Source organism: Crocuta crocuta, unplaced genomic scaffold, assembly GCF_008692635.1.
Source record: "Crocuta crocuta isolate KB4526 unplaced genomic scaffold, BGI_CrCroc_1.0 scaffold130, whole genome shotgun sequence".
Lineage (NCBI taxonomy): Eukaryota > Metazoa > Chordata > Mammalia > Carnivora > Hyaenidae > Crocuta > Crocuta crocuta.
The window spans coordinates 9,477,016-9,495,782 of NW_027527920.1; the positions used below are offsets into that span (position 1 = coordinate 9,477,016).

The window sequence follows — 18,767 nt, forward strand, 5'->3', positions numbered from 1 at the left end:
TGGTGGTTGTTGTTCCCTAGGTCCTTCACCTCCTACCTTTCAGTTTTATTTTGGTATTCAGAAAACCAGACAGTTCCAGTGCAGAATTCAAGGTATTACTGCTTGGTAAACTATTAACACAGTGTGGCTTCATTAATAATACTAGGGTCTTCAGGAGACCAGAATGAGACTTTTTCCCCCCTCTAAAGAAGTACCATTAGCTGTCCTTTCCACTTTCTCTACAGAAGTTGAACAGGAAAAGAAAGAGAATACTGCATGTTTGCATTACCAGAACAAGAATCGGGTAGGTTTTCCCTGGGAATCCAGAGTGATCAGGCCCCCACAAAACCAGTGCCTAGAGCTATGCAACAAGCAGGGTTCACAGTTGAGTGAACATCAATGCATATGAGTGGAGGCATTTCAATGCAAATACATGCTGAATATGAAGGATTAAAGAAAAGGGAAATTAATCTTTTTCATAACACAGGGCACTTTTTTCTCTCTCCTGTGCGCTCTCTTTTTTAAGTCATGCACACAACTGCTGGAGGGAATCCAACTTCCCTAGTGTGGTGGCGGTGCTTTATAAAAAGCAGAACATACACATTTAAGACCATGAATTTCCTGAGGATGCCAGCAACTGAGATTCTGACAGCTTTACTGAACAGACTCAGAAAAAAAGCGCTTCACTAAGTAGGGCCAGACTGACGAGTAAGTCTTATTTCAAATCAACCTATTTTTCCAAAGCTCATAGCTTCCTGAGGTATGGATGGTTTAAAAGGTTGGGTTTCAGGATTTGGGGACATATGAATACATTTACTGAAGGGACTTTATTTTTTAGTTTGTTTCTAATTGCCCCATCCAAATGATGCTTTTGTAATAGCCATAAAATAAATAGGGCAGTTTCATGCTGCTTGAGCAGGTAGCTCTATCTTCTCCCAGTATGAGCTTAGGTCATAACACGTCAAACGAAAAAACAAAGTGGCAGCACCATTTCAGGTTATCCCTTAAAAAAAACCTACCAATGAAGATTATTCAGCTTTTGAAGACTGCTCACTTCAGGACATGTTGGATGAGAGCAAAAAACTTGTTAAAACCATTTCTGTCCCATCACAGGTTTGCATTAAACATAGCATTCCTCAAACACCTTAATACTCCAACCAGGCTATTACTTTGAAAAGAAACTTTAGAATTCAAGTGGTCTCTCAAAAAAAAACTGTTAACCTATGTTAAGAATTTTCTCAACCTCAAATCCAAGCTTCAGAAAGTAATTTCCAACTTGTTCTTTTCTGATACCATTTTGAGAAAAATGCCAAAGACCTAGGATTTTTAAAATAGCATTTTATAAATAATGTATTCAAAGATTTTGACCTACTACATAAAGTAAGAATCCCAGTCTTTAAGAAAAATATACAAATTTAGGTAAGAGTTTAAATTCTGAAAGATTCAAGCCTGATGCCAAGCCTTTAGATTTCTAATGCTTCAATTCCAAAGGACCAGTGGATAGCAATTTTAGTACACAAAACTCCACTATGCTGTATAGCTCCTTTTCTCCTGGGTCAGACAGCTTTATTCTGCTTCATTAACCCCTTCTTTGCTCCTTGATGGATCTTGGAATCCAGTTTCCCTGTAAGGGAGAAAAAGAAGCCTCATTATTTATTTTTTATATTTGCAATGCAAATCTTTCCTGGCCTCCCAGGTCTTCTGGTTCCTGTTTTCCTGTCACATTCAATTATCTTGCTTCAGGACATAGACACTTTCAAACTTCAGAGTTTCATTCGGTAAGAATGAGGAAGCAGTGGGAACACTGTTTAAGGACACACAAATGTGGACACACACACACGCATGAATATTCGCCTAAAGAATGTAAATCGTTAATATTTCTAATTTTGTAGCTAGTGGAAAAGAAACACCACGTTTTTCAGGAGGTCTCATGCTAAGGCAAGTTTTAAAAGAATACACACATATAATAAAGGAAGGCATTTCACACAGTGGGAAACTCATTCCTCTGACCTGTTAACTGGCTGAGCATAATGCATGAACCTCCCTCACAGTGAGAAAAGCAGTTCAGTTCACCCCTTTGCTGCCTCAGACTTAATAGGGGGAGTGACCTGAAACAGTGGAATAGAATCCACATGAATGCTTTACTGACAAAGGGCCCCTATCACCAGCTAAGAGGGGCAAAGGTCATAGGCTGTATGACTCTTCTAAGTGTTAAAGTTAGAAAACAAGCAACCTTCCTGTCCCAGGTGACCCTAATGAGAGGTACTTTACTGATGTGGTCCCTGACCTCTGACTCCTCAGATCTACCAGGACAGTTTGGTTCAGTGGTAGCAGCCTTAGGAGCCATCCATCTCATGCATGAAGACAATCTTAACAAAGTTCCTGTCTGTCTTACATATTGATTTCTCCCACAAAGAGTCTCACTTAAGTCAATAGTGATGTTGGCACGGAACTGAAACAGAAACAGGTCAGTTCAGCCTCAGCATTAAAAAAAAAAAAGATTAACAAATAAACAAGGAGCTTCCCTTTAAGGCAAATCAGGTGTACTACAGCCCACACCCACACCCATAACTGCGCCCCCATGTGTTGTCATTTTCATTTGTTACAGCAATCAGGTGTATGAGAAAGAGCAGTGGACTAGAAGTCAGGAAACTCAGGTGCCAGTCCATCCTCTCTGTGTTATTAACTAGCTGTAAAACCTGGGCCAAGTCATTTAGTCTCTCTAGACTAGAACTCTCACTAAGAAGACTCTCACACATGTCTTTACTACTGCAAAAGAGGGTGAGAAAAATAACCTTAGGGTGTCTCGGTGACTTAATTTCAGCTCAGGTCATGATCCCAGGGTCGTGGGATCGAGCCACTTATTGAGCTCCATGTGTACTCAATGGAGCCAGCTTAAGATTCTCTCCCTCTCCTCCCCACCCGCCATGCCCATCTCCCCCACTCATGCTCTCTCTCTCAAATAAGATTTAAAAAAAAAAAATTAAAAATAACTTCAGCCTAGTAAGTTTCCCTCTCCTTCTTAAGTTTTGTTTTCTTTTTCTCCTCATCTCTCTAGGGGTATACCTGTCTCTGGAATAACATTACTTCTTTTTAACTGGGCTTCCTCAGAAACCATCACTAAGCAATACCCTGAATGCTATCCACTAGCATTGTCACAATGCTGTTGATTTTAATTTAGGCTCTAGAGCACAGAGTATTCCCAGGGATTTAGCAGTCTTTCATCCCCCAGGCTGCCCAGCTGGAAATCCGAAAATGTGCCAGCAATCTGGCAAAAAGTTCTATTACAAGGCAAGTTTGCCTTTATATCCCTAACACTACCATAGTGAACATCAAATGGTAGGTGCTCAGTAAATATGCTCATCAAATGAATTAAACAAAGAAGGCCAGGCAGACATTACAAATTCCAAAACCTTTGCATTACAGGGACTAAGTAACCAAAATTAGCAGATATCAGGTAAACATAAGAGTATCCATTGAAGAGGAGATGGTACCAAGAGGTATAAAGAAGTAATGCATCTCAACTTTTTAGGACTAGCTAGAACAGAATTCAGAATCCCACTTAGGACTTCAGACATCTAGTTCTCTTTATTGAGTAAGTTAGAAGACTGAGGTCCAAGCTGTAGTCCTGAGACTACTTAGCTCTATGTGAGGAAGTCACCTAGTCACTCTTGTCCTTAGCTTTTTGGATAGTAAGAGGAAACTGGACTACATTGTACAGGAAGCTTCTTCCAGCTCCATAATTGTGCCCTAAAAATGAAATGTGATAGGAATAATTTGTTTCTGAGGCAATCTGATAAAGTGCAAAGAGCAGGAAAATGAGAAACAGAAAGATGTGAGCAAAATACAACTTCTATAAACCTATTTATTCAACTGAAAAGTGAAAGGAGTAAAAAATTCCTAACTTACAAAGTTACTGAGAGATTTATAGCTAACACTAATTGCTTTCTAAATACCAAGCACTATGCTAAGTTTTTCTATATACATTAAGCCACTTAATCCAATAGCTAATTGAAACACTGCATGTTAAAATGCTTCATAAACTCAAAATTCTCTGAAAAAGTAAGGGTAGTCATATTTATGCCGAGGCTTCAGAGTGTGTTTCTTACTTATGGTCTCAGTTTATCTTACAACTCTAGGCAAGATTATTAACTATTTGTATTTCAGATTCCTCTTATAAAAAAAGAGCCATTACCTTCTTGACACCCTCAAACCTTTACTATGTAAGAACATTCCAAGTATAATCTTTGGAAAACTCCAATCTGATTGTGAAAGCCCTCAAGTGAGACCGGCTCAGGTAAGATCAACCCTATGAAGCAAAGCACTCAATGGGCAGGCAAACGAATCCCTGGCTTCAGGGATGATGTCATAAAATGGAAAACTAATAGGAAGGAGATATAAAGGAAGTAGGACCTCTGGAGCATTCCCAGGAATTCAGAAATTCTTTCATCCCCTAAACTGCCTAAGAAAACTATACATGTGGCAGCAATCTGTAAGCTTCTTATAAGTAATGACTTCTTTACATCCCTAACATCTACCACAGTGACTGCAACACTGGCCAACTTGGGCCAGTTGCAAGCAATGAAGGCAAAGGACTGGGGCTTCTTGCACGAAGGAGCAGTCAACACAGTTTCCCTCAGATGGCAGGAATTCTGAACTAGTTCTAGTTCAGCCTCATCTTTCAAGACTTGGGATCTGGATAGTTAACTACAGTAACATACAGTACACTCTTTTAAAAGCAGAGTGGTGATGCTTAGTTTATGTATTTCCCCAATATTTTTACATTTAGTACCTACAGCATTTCGGTTAACCACATCCTCCATCATGGTGCCTAAAGAAAATCAAATGCACGTGCAGCAGATGGACAAGAAGTTAAAAGGGGAAAAAATATTTATCATCAATCGATTTAACTCTCCTAGGGATTTCCACATGCTTTGCATAACATATAAGGCAGTACCTGCATGACTTTATACAGCATGTAGTTCATTTAATGTAAAAAGATTTCATTTATCTCTTTGAGCATTTAACGTAGAAATTTTACTATACTTTGCACTTCCTAATTTGAGCAGACACATAGCCAAGTGGTATCATACTGCACAATATAGTTCTCTGAATTATTTCAAGAAACATAATTATCCCCAGGTCAAGCAAGCTCAAGTTTATGTGTCCAAAAGCATAAATCAAAATACATGCCTTTACATCCAGTTATGGAATGAATAAGTCATGGGAATAAAAGGTTCATCATAGAAAACATAGTTAGTGATATCATGTTAGTATATGGTGACAGATGGTAGCTACACTTGTGAGGAGCATAGCATAATGTATAGGGATGCTGAATCACTATGTTGTAAACTTGAAATCAATGTAACATTGTTGGTCAGCCATAGTCAAAAAACTAAAAACTGTATACATACCTTTAAATTTAAGGCATACACACACACACACACACACACACACACACGGTACAACAGGTAAATAGGTTGTATTCTAAAAGCTTATTTGAAAGTCAGAGTTTGGAACTTGGAATGTATCTCATAGAACTAATCTGTAAAAGATTCCTAAGCTATCCTACAAAACAAAAACAGGAACAAAAGCACTTAAGCCATAGCATTGTAACTGAAGGAGAGTATTATTAATATTATGGACCTTAACCATTTAGTGTAATAATACAGTTAGAAGAAAATGTGAAGAATTTCAGATTAACAGGCAACTGTGTATTTTCCCCTATGGCAGTGACGGTAAAGACTTTTTCTAGCTGTATGCTACTGAAGGTGGCTCCTTTGGACTACAAGAAAGTTCTGGCAGAGTCTAAGATTTTTAGAGATGGTAAAGAGGAATGAAGGATAAAGGAATGAAGATTTATAGGGAATAGAAACTTCACACCAAACTAAAGCCTCAGGTAGGATGTTTCCTTCTCAATAGAATTTTTTTTTCCAGAGCACCTGGTTGGCTCAGTTGGTAGTGCACGCAACTCTTAATGTCATGGTCATGAGTTCAAGCCCCATGTTGAGTGTGGAACCTAAAGGTTTTTGTTTTGTTTTGTTTTGAGGTACACAGGGATTGGTCAACCATTCTTTCCTTTTTTCTCTTTAAATTTCCCTATTATTCCTAACCAATGTTTCACTTTGGCCTAACAATGAAGAAGCTGCAATCTTACAATTTCTCCCTGAAACAAGCATACAGCCTATTTGGTTTTTTATTTTTTATTTTATTTAAAAAATTTTTTAATGTTTTGTTTATTTCTGAGAGAGAGAAACAGCATGAGCAGGGGAGGGTCAGAGAGAGAGGGAGATACAGAATCTGAAGCAGGCTCCAGGCTGTGAGCTAGCCATCAGCACAGAGCCTGACGCAGGGCTCGAACCCATAAACTGTGATATCATGACCTGAGCCGAAGTCGGACACTTAACTGACTGAGCCACCAAGGCGCCCCACCTCTGGTTTTTTAAAGCTTTAAAAAAATTTTTTTTAATGTTTTATTTTATTTTTGAGAGAGAGAGAGAGAGAGAGACAGAATGCAAGTGGGGGAGGGGCAAAGAGAGGGAGACACAATCTGAAGCAGGCTCCAGTCTCTGAGCTGTCAGCACAGAGCCAATGCGGGGGATCCGAACTCACAAACCTTGAGATCATGACCGGAGCTGAAGTCGAATGCTCAACCAACTGAGCCACCTAGGCACCCCGGCTTTTTAAAGCTTTTAACAGAAACAATGGGGGGAAAGACAGAAGGTTACTAAAGCTTTCCCCTAAGAGCCTCACTTCCCACCCCTCATTAAACCTTACTGAGAAAAACAGAAGCCATATATGTAGTAAAGGTATGTCTCTTGAGTACAGAAAGTACTGGTGTAAAACATTTCATAGAAATATCTAAACTCTGTTTACACAGAATATTTTCTCACAGGAGCTTCAGCAGCAGATAAAAACCAAGATAGGGGAGGAAGCTAAGAAAGGGTATGGGGACTAAAGATCAAGTAGCACTGGGTACAGAAGACCTAAAATGTTTTCCTCCTACCACCAGAGGATAAGGTGAGAATGGTACAGGGAGGGATAGAATGCCACAACCAAAAAAGAGGGAGAGGAGAGAGATTTAAATAATAAATAGTGGAGGAGAACCTGGCTGGCTCAGTCAGTGGAGCATGCAACTCTCAGTCTTGGGGTTCTGAGTCCAGGCCCGAATTTGGGTGTAGAGATTACTTAAAAATTAAATCTTGGGGCACATGGCTGGCTCAGGAGGTTAAACATCCAACTCTTGATTTTGGCTGAGGTCATGATCTCAGTTTGTGGGACTGAGCTCCAAATTGGGCTCTGTGCTGACAGTGCTGAGCCTGCTTGGGAGTCTCTATTTCCCTCTCACTCTTTCCCTCCCCAGCTTGCACTTGCTCACACTCATTCTCTCTGTCTCAAAATAAATAAACTTTATAGGGCGTCCAGATGGCTAGTTAGTCAAGCATCTGACTTCAGCTCAGGTCATGATCTCACAGTTCTTGAGTTGGAGACTGCGTCAGGCTCTGTGCTGACAGCTCAGGGTCTGGAGCCTGCTTCAGATTCTGTGCCTCCCCAACCCCTCTTTGCCCCTCCCCTCTCTTGTCTATCAGAAATAAACATTAAAAAAAATTAAAAATAAACTTAAAAAATAAAATCTTTAAAAAATAATAATGAAATCAAGCAATCAATCCTAAATAGTGGAAAGGAAGGAAAAAATTTCCAGGACCACTTGGCAACCAGCGGGGACACAGTCTGAGGTAAATATGTAGAAGTCAAGGGCAACTTATGTTCAGACTTTCTGATATATAGGAATCCAAGGAACATATGTCTCATAAATCCTAACAGTTGCCTGAATTTTGTGATGAATATACATTAATCTAAATTCACACTCCAAGCATTTTATTTTGTGACTAAAAGCATTACTACTCAAAGTGTAGTCAGCTGAACAACAGCATCGATATCACTTATAAGAGGGCCTAGGAACCTGTTTTTTAACAGCTCTCTAGATGATTTTTATTTGCAGTACAGTTTGAAAAGCACTTCTCCGTAGAACAGATTTATCAAATGGCTAGTTGGTCTCCAAGGTACAGTGTGAGGTAGAAATGTGCATAGTCTGAGACAATGCATGCCCCCAAATCATCCAGTTCACAGAATGGGAAAGCAGTGTCATAGAGGCACAAAATAGTAACTGACATGAGCAGATGGGAGAGTTGCTGAGGTTGTTTTTATTTATTTTATTATTTTTTCATGTTTGTTTATTTTGAGAGAGTGTGCATGCAAGTGGGAAAGGGGCAGACAGAGTGGGAGGGAGAGAATCTCAAGCAGGCTCAGCGCTGTCACCACAGAGCCTTACTCAGGGCTACCACCCATGAACTGCATTTGCATTGTGAGATCATCATCTAAGCTGAAATCAAGAGTCAGACACTTAACCAGTTGAGCCATCCAGATGCCCCAAGGTTGTTTTTTAAAATAAGTTAGGCAGAAAGGACACCACTATGTATTTCCTGAGATTGCTTTGAAATAGATAGGCTGGGGTAGGACTAAACAAAGGAAGAGAAGTTGAGAGTAGAAGAAGAGTTGGAGATTAAGTGAATATGCAAGGGCGCTTGAGTGGCTCAGTCGGTTGAGCGTCCAACTCCTGGTTTTGGTTCAGGTCACGATCTAGAGGTTTGTGGGTTCTGCACTGGCAGTATAGAGTCTGCTTGGGATTCTGTCTCCCTCGCTCTCTGCCCCTCCCCCACACACGCTGTCTGTCTCTCTCAGGATAAACTTTAAAAAATGAAATTTAAAAAAGGAAGTGAATATGCAGGAATACGAAGAGTGTACTATAATCATAAATACATAAAGCAAAAGTTGCAGAAAAATAAATCACTGAGAGGTTTCAGAAAGAGAATGAAAAGCAAGAGGGCTAGGGCAGAGCTTTAGGAACCCAGTAATCAAGGACAAACTGGGAAGTGGAACCTCCAAAACACTCAAAAATAAACAAAAACTTCAGTCTTATTCTTGGATTGAAGACTGAAGAACAATGAATAAATGTCAATATTGCCATTGGCATTGGCTTACTACTTCCTTTTATGAGGAGTGCAGCAGAGCAAAGCATACTCTTTTGGCTGACAAATGAGGATTTTAAATGTAATGGGGACTTAAATGGAAGTTTAGAGTGATTCACTAGCACGCCAAAAATTGTGGATCAACGTACACTTTGGGAAGGCTATACTATAGTTAACCTAACATTAAAGTTATCAATAAATATAATCCTATTAACCTTCCAACCTTGAGATGCCACGGAACAGAGGAAGAATAGATTTTTAAAAAGCTGAACAAGTGAGACGCAAGACCCAAAGAAAAGAATATTAGACCATTAAAGTTTGTGACTTACAGATTTTTGGATTTCCTTTAATAGGAAACTTCACAATCATTTCCTGGGGATTTGTGCAGATGAAAACAAATGGAGAATCAGATTCTTGACTCATGTCTGGATACTGTGAAATATAAAAATAACAAGTTCAGACTAGTTGGGACAAATTTTGAATTTCAGGGAAATCAAAGGATATCCCAGACTTCACCTCAACATTCTGATGATAGCACTCTCCATTTTAATCAGGCACACAGGATTATGCTCAACAAGCAAGAACAAACCTTCACCTTTCCCAGGTCTTCGCACAGTGGTCTTATGCAGTCTATTGCCTGCCATTTCTGACTTCCTAAAATGGGAACAACTTCTTTAAAAAAGAATACCTGAGATATTCCCAGAAGAATTAAAACTGATGTTCTTTTTCTTAAGTTTATTTATTACATTCAACATGGGGCTTGAACCCACAACCCTAAGATCAAGAGAAAACCTACTGTGTTCTTTTAATAAGTGACTGTGAATTAGAAGATTCACAGGCCCCTTCTGGAACACTGGGAGCCCCCCTGGTTAACTCAAGTAAAACACTGGAAGATTTAAAAAAAATAGAACATTTGTGGAAATTCTGCAAGAAATAATCAACAGAGCCCTTCTTTCACTAAAAGGAAGGAAGATGATTCATTCTGAAAGGTATGAACATGCAAAAGCTGTTTTGCTGGATGCATTCCAGACTTACTTAGGGTGAAAAGGTAACTGGTAGAGCAATTCTGAAAATTATTTAGAAACCTCCTTTGGATCTCTCATCACAAATCTGTGTGAATACTTAGGAGTCGTATTCCTTCTGCAAAGACAGACACAAAACCTAAAGTAAGACTATGCTGGCCACATAACCTGAGGGTTGGCAGAAAGTACTCTCTAGCAATGCCCAACTGATTTGTTGTTTCATTATTTCCTATCTTGGGATGCCTTTTATTTAGCTTGTTCGACAAATATGACTCATAGGCTGACTATGACTGTGGGGAAGACTTCATTACCAGAGGAGCCTTTCTCCTAGTAGCTACCATCCCAGGTATGAACTTATTTTCCTCTCTAATTCACCTGCTAAGATATATCCTCTAAAGACCAAAGGTTCTGGAGTAGAAATGGAGGTTTCAATAAAGTAAGAAAATGATAATTTCTCTGTAACTAGTGGAAGCATAAACAGTTAAAACTTCTTTACTGACCACTTGACCACTCTGTCTTAGGTGGTAAGTAATGCTATGGAGAAAATAGAAGGGATTTTAGCAGCTTTTGGTCCTGCCCACATACCATGGCTTTCTGTGTGGGACAGCAGTGGCATGTACTTTGATAAAACATAGCTTAATATCAAGCATCAGACACAATTATATTCAGAGGCAGGATCAAAATGTTCATGGCAGAAAAGAAAGACTAAAGATGAGAAGGAAAATCCTCTTCTTTCCTTATCCCCTGGATCTTTAGAACTCAGAGAAAAGCAGGTTCCAGCTGTTACTGCTGAGGTGCTTTGGCACGAATAAAACCAGAGGCTGCCATCAAGATTTTTCAACCTAATTCTACAAAGGGCAAAACAGCAGCAGTCACAATTCTCATATCTTCAATTTTCTTCCTCTCCCTTCTGTGTCTTAGAGTGCTGAGGCAGAGGATAGTGCCTCCAGGACCTCACGGCTCTGCTTTTCCGGAACTACAAGCTATTTCAGTCATTCTCTCCCCTTTTTTCTGCATCAATAAATGTTCCCTCCCTACTGAATCAATCCCATTAACAAAATAATTTCTGTAATGTCCGCCATAAAACAAAAACTCTCCAGATCCCACATTCTCAAGCTACTGCCCCATTTCTGATTCTCTTTACAACAAAATTCATTAAGAGATTATCTGTGCTCTCTGCTTCAAATTCGTCTATTTTTTTCTTGAATTCACTATAAATAGGCTTTCTTCCCCATCACTCCACCAAAATTATTCTTCACTAACTAAAGGCCATTGTTCACTTCCGTAATTACTAAATCAAATAGTCATTTTTTTCAGTTCTCATCTTAATTGATCTATTTGTAGAACCTGACAGAATTCTTCTCTCCCCCCTTCTTGAATATATTTCTCACTTGGCTTCCAGGATATCATTCTTTTCCTGCTTTTGCTATGTTACTGATTGCTCATTTCCCCATCCTTTAAATGTTGGGAGTGCTTCAGGGGTCAGGCCTCGGTCCTCTTCTCTCTCTACATTCACAACCTTGGGGATTTCCTTCAATCCTAAGAGTTAAAAAATAAGGTCCTGAATTTCTAACTATGAGAGGTGATGGATGATAACTAAATCTATTGTGGTAACCATTTTGCAACATATACATGTATCAAATCATTCTGCTGTACACCTTATACTAATATAATGTTACGTGTCAATTATATCTCAATAAAACTGGGGGGGGGGGAATGAGATCCTGGAAGTGCAAATTTAAAACCACAATGAGATACTAGTTCATGATCAGTGAAAGACTTTAATAAAACAAAAATAAAACAAAAACAAAAAACATGGACTTCGGCAAGTGCTACTAAGGCTGTGAAGGAATTAGAATACTCATGCATTGCTGGTGTTATGTAAAATGGTGCCACTGCTGTGGAAAACAGTGGGGCTTGTTCTTCAAAGAATTCAAGCAATTCCACTTACATGTGGATACCCAAAAGAATTCAAAGTAGGGACTCAAATACTTGGGTACCAATGTTTATAGCACCATGATTCACAATACCCAAGAGTATCCATAATCCAAATGTTCATCAGTAGATGGATGAATAAAATATCATACATATGTACAATGGAATATTATTCAGTCTTAACAAGAATCAAATTCTGATACACACTACAATATGGATGAATCTTGAAAAAATTGTGCTAAGTGAAATAAATGATGCACAAGGACAAATATTGCATGGTTCTACCTATATGAGGTACGTAGGATAAGCAATTTCGTAGAGAGGAAATAAGGGATGGGGGAGGAGGAAGAAGGAATTATTATTTAATGAGTATAGAGTTTCTGTTTGATGTTTTTGTTTTTGTTTTTTTTTAATTTCAGAGAGACAGAGAAAGAGAGAGACACAGCACAAGCAGGGGAAGGTCAGAGAGAGAGGGAGACACAGAATCTGAAGCAGGCTCCAGGCTCTGAGCTGTCAGCACAGAGTCCAACGCGGGGCTCGAACCCACGAACTGTGAGATCATGACCTGAGCCGAGGTCGGACGCTTAACTGACTGAGCCACCCAGGCGCCCCTAGAGTTTCTGTTTGAGATGATGAAAAAATTCTGGTGATGGATAATGGTGATGGTTGCACAATACTGTAAACATACTTAATGCCACTGAATTATATGCTTTAAAATGGTTAAAATGATATATTTTGGGGCGCCTGGGTGGCTCAGTCGGTTAAGCGTCCGACTTCGGCTCAGGTCATGATCTCACGGTTTGTGGGTTCGAGCCCCACATCGGGCTCTGTGCTGACAGCCAGCTCAGAACCTGGAGCCTGTTTCGGATTCTGTGTCTCCCTCTCTCTCTGACCCTCCCCTGGTCACGCTGTCTCTCTCCCAGAAATAAACAGAACATTAAAAAAAATTTTAATGATATATTTTATCACAATACAAATCTTAAAAAATCAAGATTCTGAATTCATTTCCAAACATGCCCCTGCCTTATCCATACCCCTTCTAAAATGAGTGAACGAATCAATGAATGAATGAATAGATCCAGCTAGCTAGCTATGCCATCTTTCCAATTGTTCAGGCCCAAACCTCCATAACCAACCCACTGAGAAATCCTGTTAACTATACCTTCAAAGGATATCCAATACCTCACCACTTCCTAAGACCTCCATAGCTACTACCTGATCCAAGCTAGCATAATGTTTCCTTGGATTACCACAATAGTCTCCTAATTGGTCTCTCTGTTTCTGCCCTTAACCTCTTTCTTTTCTATTTTTAACACAGCAGACAGAACTATTTAAAAAAATATTTCAGATCATGTCACTCCTCCACTAAAAACTCTCCAGTGGTTTTTCATCTCATTCAGAATAAAAGCTTAAATCCTCACCATGACCTTCAGGTCTCTGGACAATCTGGCCCCCCATTTTCTGACACCTTTTTCAACTACTTTCACCCCCACTTTCACTCTACTGTAGCCACATTGGCTTGTTGTTCCTGATCCTGGGTTTTGCACTTGCCTATCCCTCTTCCTGGAATGCTCTACCTGCCAGCCCAGGTATCCACATGGCTTCTTCTTTCTTTCTTCAGAACTTTGTTTAAATGTCTATCTCTCAGTAAGTCTTCCCTAATCATTCTATTTAAAATAAGAGCCCCAAACTCCTCACAAACTTGAAGCTCTCAACCCCTCTCCTTTTTGTTTTCCTTACAGTACTTATCATCATCTGATACTACATAATATTACTTATGTAAATTTTTAAAAGACTTTCTTTTTAAGTAATCCCTATACCCAACACGGGCCTTAAATTCACAACCTATAACATTCCAACTTCGGCTCAGGTCATGATCTCACAGCTTTTGAGTTTGAGCCCCGCGCCGGGCTCTGTGCTGACAGGATGGAGCCTGAAGCTTGCTTCAGATTCTGGCTCCCTCTCTCTGCCCTTCCCCCACTTACGCTCTGTCTCTCTCTCTCTCAACAATAAACATTAAAAAATTCACAACCTAGAGATCAAGAGTCGCATGTCCTACCGACAGAGCCAGCCAGGTGCCCCTAAATTTTTAAATTTGGCTTCCCTTTACTAGGATGAAAGCTCCATGAAGGCAAGGATTTTTGTTGGTTTTGTTTACTCCTAAGCACCTTGAGTCATGTCTGGCACACAGTAGGCAACCAATAATTATTTGCTGAATTTGGGGCATTTGGGTGGCTCAGTAGGTTAAGTGTCCAACCTTTGATCTCAGCCAGGTCTTGATCTCAAGGTCATGGGCTCAAGCCCCATGGTGGGCTCCATGCTGGGTGTGGAACCTACTTAAAAAATTATCTTTTTGTTGGGGTGCCTGGGTGACTCAGTCGGTTAAGCATCCAACTTCATCTCAGGTCATAATCTCATGGTTTGTGAATTCGAACTCCACTTCAGGCTCTGCGCTGACAGCTTGGAGCTTGAAGCCTGCTTCAGATTGATTCTGTGTCTCCCTCTCTCTCTGCCCCTCCCCCACTCGTATTCTGGTCTCCCAAAAATGAATAAATGTTAAAAAAATTTTTTTTTTAAATTTTTGTTGTTGAATGAAACAACAATGACTTTATCAACTTGTGCATTAAGGTTATATTAACCATGCTAACTACACACATGCTGGGAACTAGACACTCTTAGGATGATAACCTAGGGTAGAAGCAGGTGCTAGCCTGTAACCTATTATGCCTCAAGCTAAATTAGAACTTTTGTGTCTTGGCAAGTGGGCCAATAAGACCTTACGTTTAATATAAACTACCCTGACATATATGAATACAGTAAGTAAATGTCAAATAATGGGGAAAATGATGGACAAATGAAATTACAGAACAAGAGGTTTCTGGGACCCATTCTTGCTTCACAATAAAGATAAACATCAAAATCAACTTTCCAAACTTAAACTAAATCCAAGTTTTAAGTGAATATCCCTTTTACCAAACTCTATTACTGAACTTCAGGAGGCTGACAAGAAACAGAGCTGACGAGCAAAGCAACCTACAAAAAAACAAAGAAAAGGCCTATGTGTTGGGAAAAGGGGTAGAATACACTAAAGCAAAGTCAGTTTGGCAGAGCCTCAGTACCTCCAAAAAAGCATAATCACTGCTACTGGCACCTAGACACTACGGACCATATTAAACACTAACAAGTCAGTGACTTGCAAGAAAGGGATTTTTGGTCTGAAAGTAAAAAGAGAAAAATGCACCTGATGGAGAGAAAAGTAAATTAGGGGCTCCTGGCTGGCTCAGTCAGTAGAGCATATGACTCTTGATCCCTGGGGCTGTAAGCTCAAGCCCCACACTGAGTGTAGAGCTTACATTAAAAAAAAGAAGAAGAAGAAGAAGAAAAGTAAATTAAGAGAAAGGAGGTTCATATTTGTCAACAATGTGAATGAACTCTGGATGCTACAGTAAGGGTCAGTGAGACAGCACGACAGACAGGTTAGGGAATGTGGGTTTTCAGATCAAGCAACTCAAAGCTACCATTCAAACTCTGTACCAGATTCCTCAGGAAGTTGCTGCTGTTCTTGCCTATGAAAACATGACTCCTGTCACCTGATTTCCAGCCTGATGAGTGGGGGAGGTGGGCCTACTCTTCTTTCATGCCTCATAAATTTCAAAGCTGTCTAACATAACAGGTAATTAACTACTAAACAGCCATTTTCTTCTCTTCTCCAGAGGGAAATTGTTTACCAGTCATCTAGAAAACATTTCTTTTGCCATTTTCATAAGAGAAAAAAAACGTTTAGTAGTTTTTGGCAATCATTACTAATTCAGAGCCTAGTGGCCATTTTCACCAACTCTGCAAGCCTCCATTTAGTCCTTGTACTGAAATGATTAGTAACTCCTAAATGATGTCACTCTTCAGAACAAATCCCCAGATGACCTATAAATCTTAAACCAGTCTCCAGAGGACTAACAGCTAAATCAAACAGTTAAGAAGGAACTCACTGACAAAGAACATGTATTTGCTATAGATTTTCTTGGTTTAAACTTTGGGGAACTAGGTAGGACATGAAATCAGGCTCTGAAATCTAGTTAGCTGAAAACCAACTCCAAGAAGATTGAGGTGATAACACTCAGAAAAAGAGAAGGAAATGAGTCTGATAAAAAGGCAACAAGTACAACAGATCCAAAGAAGCATATCCTGAAAGCAACGGTGTTCTCTGAATAGTTCCTGTTTACATTTTCCTTTAAAGCAATTCAACAAGTTTACAGGACACACAACTATACCTCAGGCCTCACTATACTAGAGGATAAAAGTTTTCTCACATCAGAATAACATATCGGTCATGATGCTTCAACAAGGTGACTACTGTATATTTGACTGGAGTTAGATAAAGATCACGCCAGCTGGCCCAACGTGGGAGCTGAATTCCCATATGCTAGTACCCAAATCAAATCATGTGCTCAGTATAGAGGCACCTGAGTGGCTTAGTCAGTTAAGCATCAGGCTCTTGATTTTGGCTCAGGTCATGATCTCATGGTTTGTGAGTTTGAGCCGTGTGTTGGGCTCTGAGCTGACAGTGCAGAGCCTGCTTGGGATTTTCCCTTTCCCTCTCTCTCTGCTCCCCTGCTTTTGCTCTCTCTCTCTCAAAATAACTAAATGTTTTTTTAAAAAAATCATGTGCTCAGTATCAAAGATGGGGGGACTGCAGCTCAATGCTACAGAGTTCATATTTGCTCCAGGTGAAAATAATAAGGGACGAATGATATGCAGCTTAAAGGTCTTACAGCCATTTGTGGAAGATGATCTAAGCAAAGCCACATAGCATTGGTTTCCTGGTTGCATCCTACTCACAGTTAAATTCCCACTGTGGCTTTCTGAACCCTTGGGAATCCTATGCTAGAATCTCCATACACAAGAGAACCTAAGCAAGTAGATTTTCTCTAAAATTAACCTCATAGCTTTTCTGCCCTCTTTAAGACCTAAATGGGAATCACCAACTCACAACAGTTATTTTTGGTCTTAAATTTCATATAGCAGGCTTTCACTCCAAACTAAACTAGTGAGAACCAAAGGAAAATTGCTCTTTTTTAAAAATGTTTTATTTATTTCTGATAGACATACAGACAGCGTGAGCAGGGGAGGACCAGAGAAAGAGGGAGACACAGAATCTGAAACAGGCTCCAGGCTCTGAGCTAGCTGTCAGCCCAGAGCCCGAGGTAGGGCTTGAACCCATGAATCATGAGATTGTGACCTGAGCCGAAGTCAGACGCTTAACCGACTGAGCCACCATGCGCTCCAGAAAATTACTCTTAATTAAAGATACTACATTGTTAGGTCCTTAACCCTTGAGGTTTACATTGGGACTAATAACTCAGAATGCTAAAACTCCTCTTGTGTTAAGGGACAGGGCTATTTTAGAATTTATCTCCCAACGGTTGGTGACTTAACTGAGGACAACTATTCTGAGGCAGAGCTCAGAACATTGATTGACATACCAAGGTAAGATCATTGTCAGGCAATCTGGTGCTATTAACATTAACAATATGCCTTCATCAAATCACATTTATCTTTGAGAACAAAACAGATTAAAATATTTTAAAGTATCCAAATAAAAAATTGTAACACTGTAGGTTAACTATATTGGAATGAAATAGTTTTTAAAGATTTTATTTTTAAGTAATCTCTACACCCACCATGGAACTTGAACTTACAACCCCAAGAACAAGAGTCACATGCTCTACCAGCTGAGCCAGTTAGGCACACCTGGAATTAAGATTTTTCTTTTTTAATCATAAAAATATAGATTTTTGTATGGTGATTACATATTATAGGACATTTTTCCTTTACTGCTACAATACAGGTTTTCTTTACCACAGGTCATTTATTTCAGTTATTTATCACAAAAGAAAATTTTCTCTCTTAAAGTTATTTATTTTGAGAGAGAGAGAGAGAGAGAGAGAGAAGGAGGGGCAGAGAGTGAGAGGGAGAGAATCGCAAGCAGGCTCTGTGCCACCAGAGCAGAGCCTAATGCAGGGCTCAAACCCACAAACCATGAGATCATGGCCTAGCTGAAATCAAGAGCTGGACACTTAACTGACTGAGCTATCCAGGCACTCCAAGAAAATTCTCTTTTTTTTGTACACTCCATGTAGACTAATGTTACTAGCATTCACCCAATTGCCAGAGCCAGAAACCCAAGTTTATCTTAAACTTCTCTTATCTTTCATATCCAATCAAATCACCAAGTCCTAAAGACTTTGCCTCCTAAACATTTCAATCATCTGTTCCTTTCTGTCCAACTCATCTACCAGAGCTATAGATATATGAACACAGTAGCCCAGAGAAGGAAGTGATTAGTCTTGTCAGGGAGGAAATGGACTGAAGTCTAGGAAGACCCTACAGACAGTGATATCTGAGCTGTTCAAAAGGATGAACAGGAACTATCCTGGGGGACAACAGAATGGTGACATGATAAAGGATGGTATATTGAGGAAGACAAATTCTTTCTACAGGACTCAGCTTTTTAGAAGCTTCCTTAACCCTACCCACCCTGCTCCCAGTCAAGTTGAGTTAGGAGTTAGGGCCTCTCTTTCATGCATTCCTTTTTCATATGATAATTAGTATGGTTGTGTTTTCTGGTCTCAGTCTCTTCTAGTGGACTGAAAGATCCAGAAAGATGGAGTATCTTGTTAAAACTCTGGATCCTTAGTCTTTAGCACAGTTCCTGGCACATGACATAGTCAGTCAATACTTGCTGACTGTATGATTATATATTATTCCAAGCAATAAAATCTTAGATAATTTGCCACCTAGTTCA

At 39.7% G+C, this 18,767-nt stretch overlaps 1 protein-coding gene across 1 annotated transcript in view; it reads right to left on the reverse strand.

Moving 5' to 3' along the window:
* Nucleotides 1–1,298: 1,298 nt before the first annotated feature.
* The window catches only part of TRIP4 (thyroid hormone receptor interactor 4), a 68,984-nt gene continuing 51,515 nt past the window's right edge, over nucleotides 1,299–18,767 (reverse strand). Inside the window, exons 12-13 of the mRNA XM_077747216.1 lie at nucleotides 9,338–9,440; nucleotides 1,299–1,603 (exon numbers count right to left, since the gene is read on the reverse strand). Of these exons, the coding sequence (XP_077603342.1) occupies nucleotides 1,536–1,603; nucleotides 9,338–9,440 (171 nt within the window). The 3' untranslated portion in view covers nucleotides 1,299–1,535. The remainder of the gene's footprint in view (nucleotides 1,604–9,337; nucleotides 9,441–18,767) is intronic.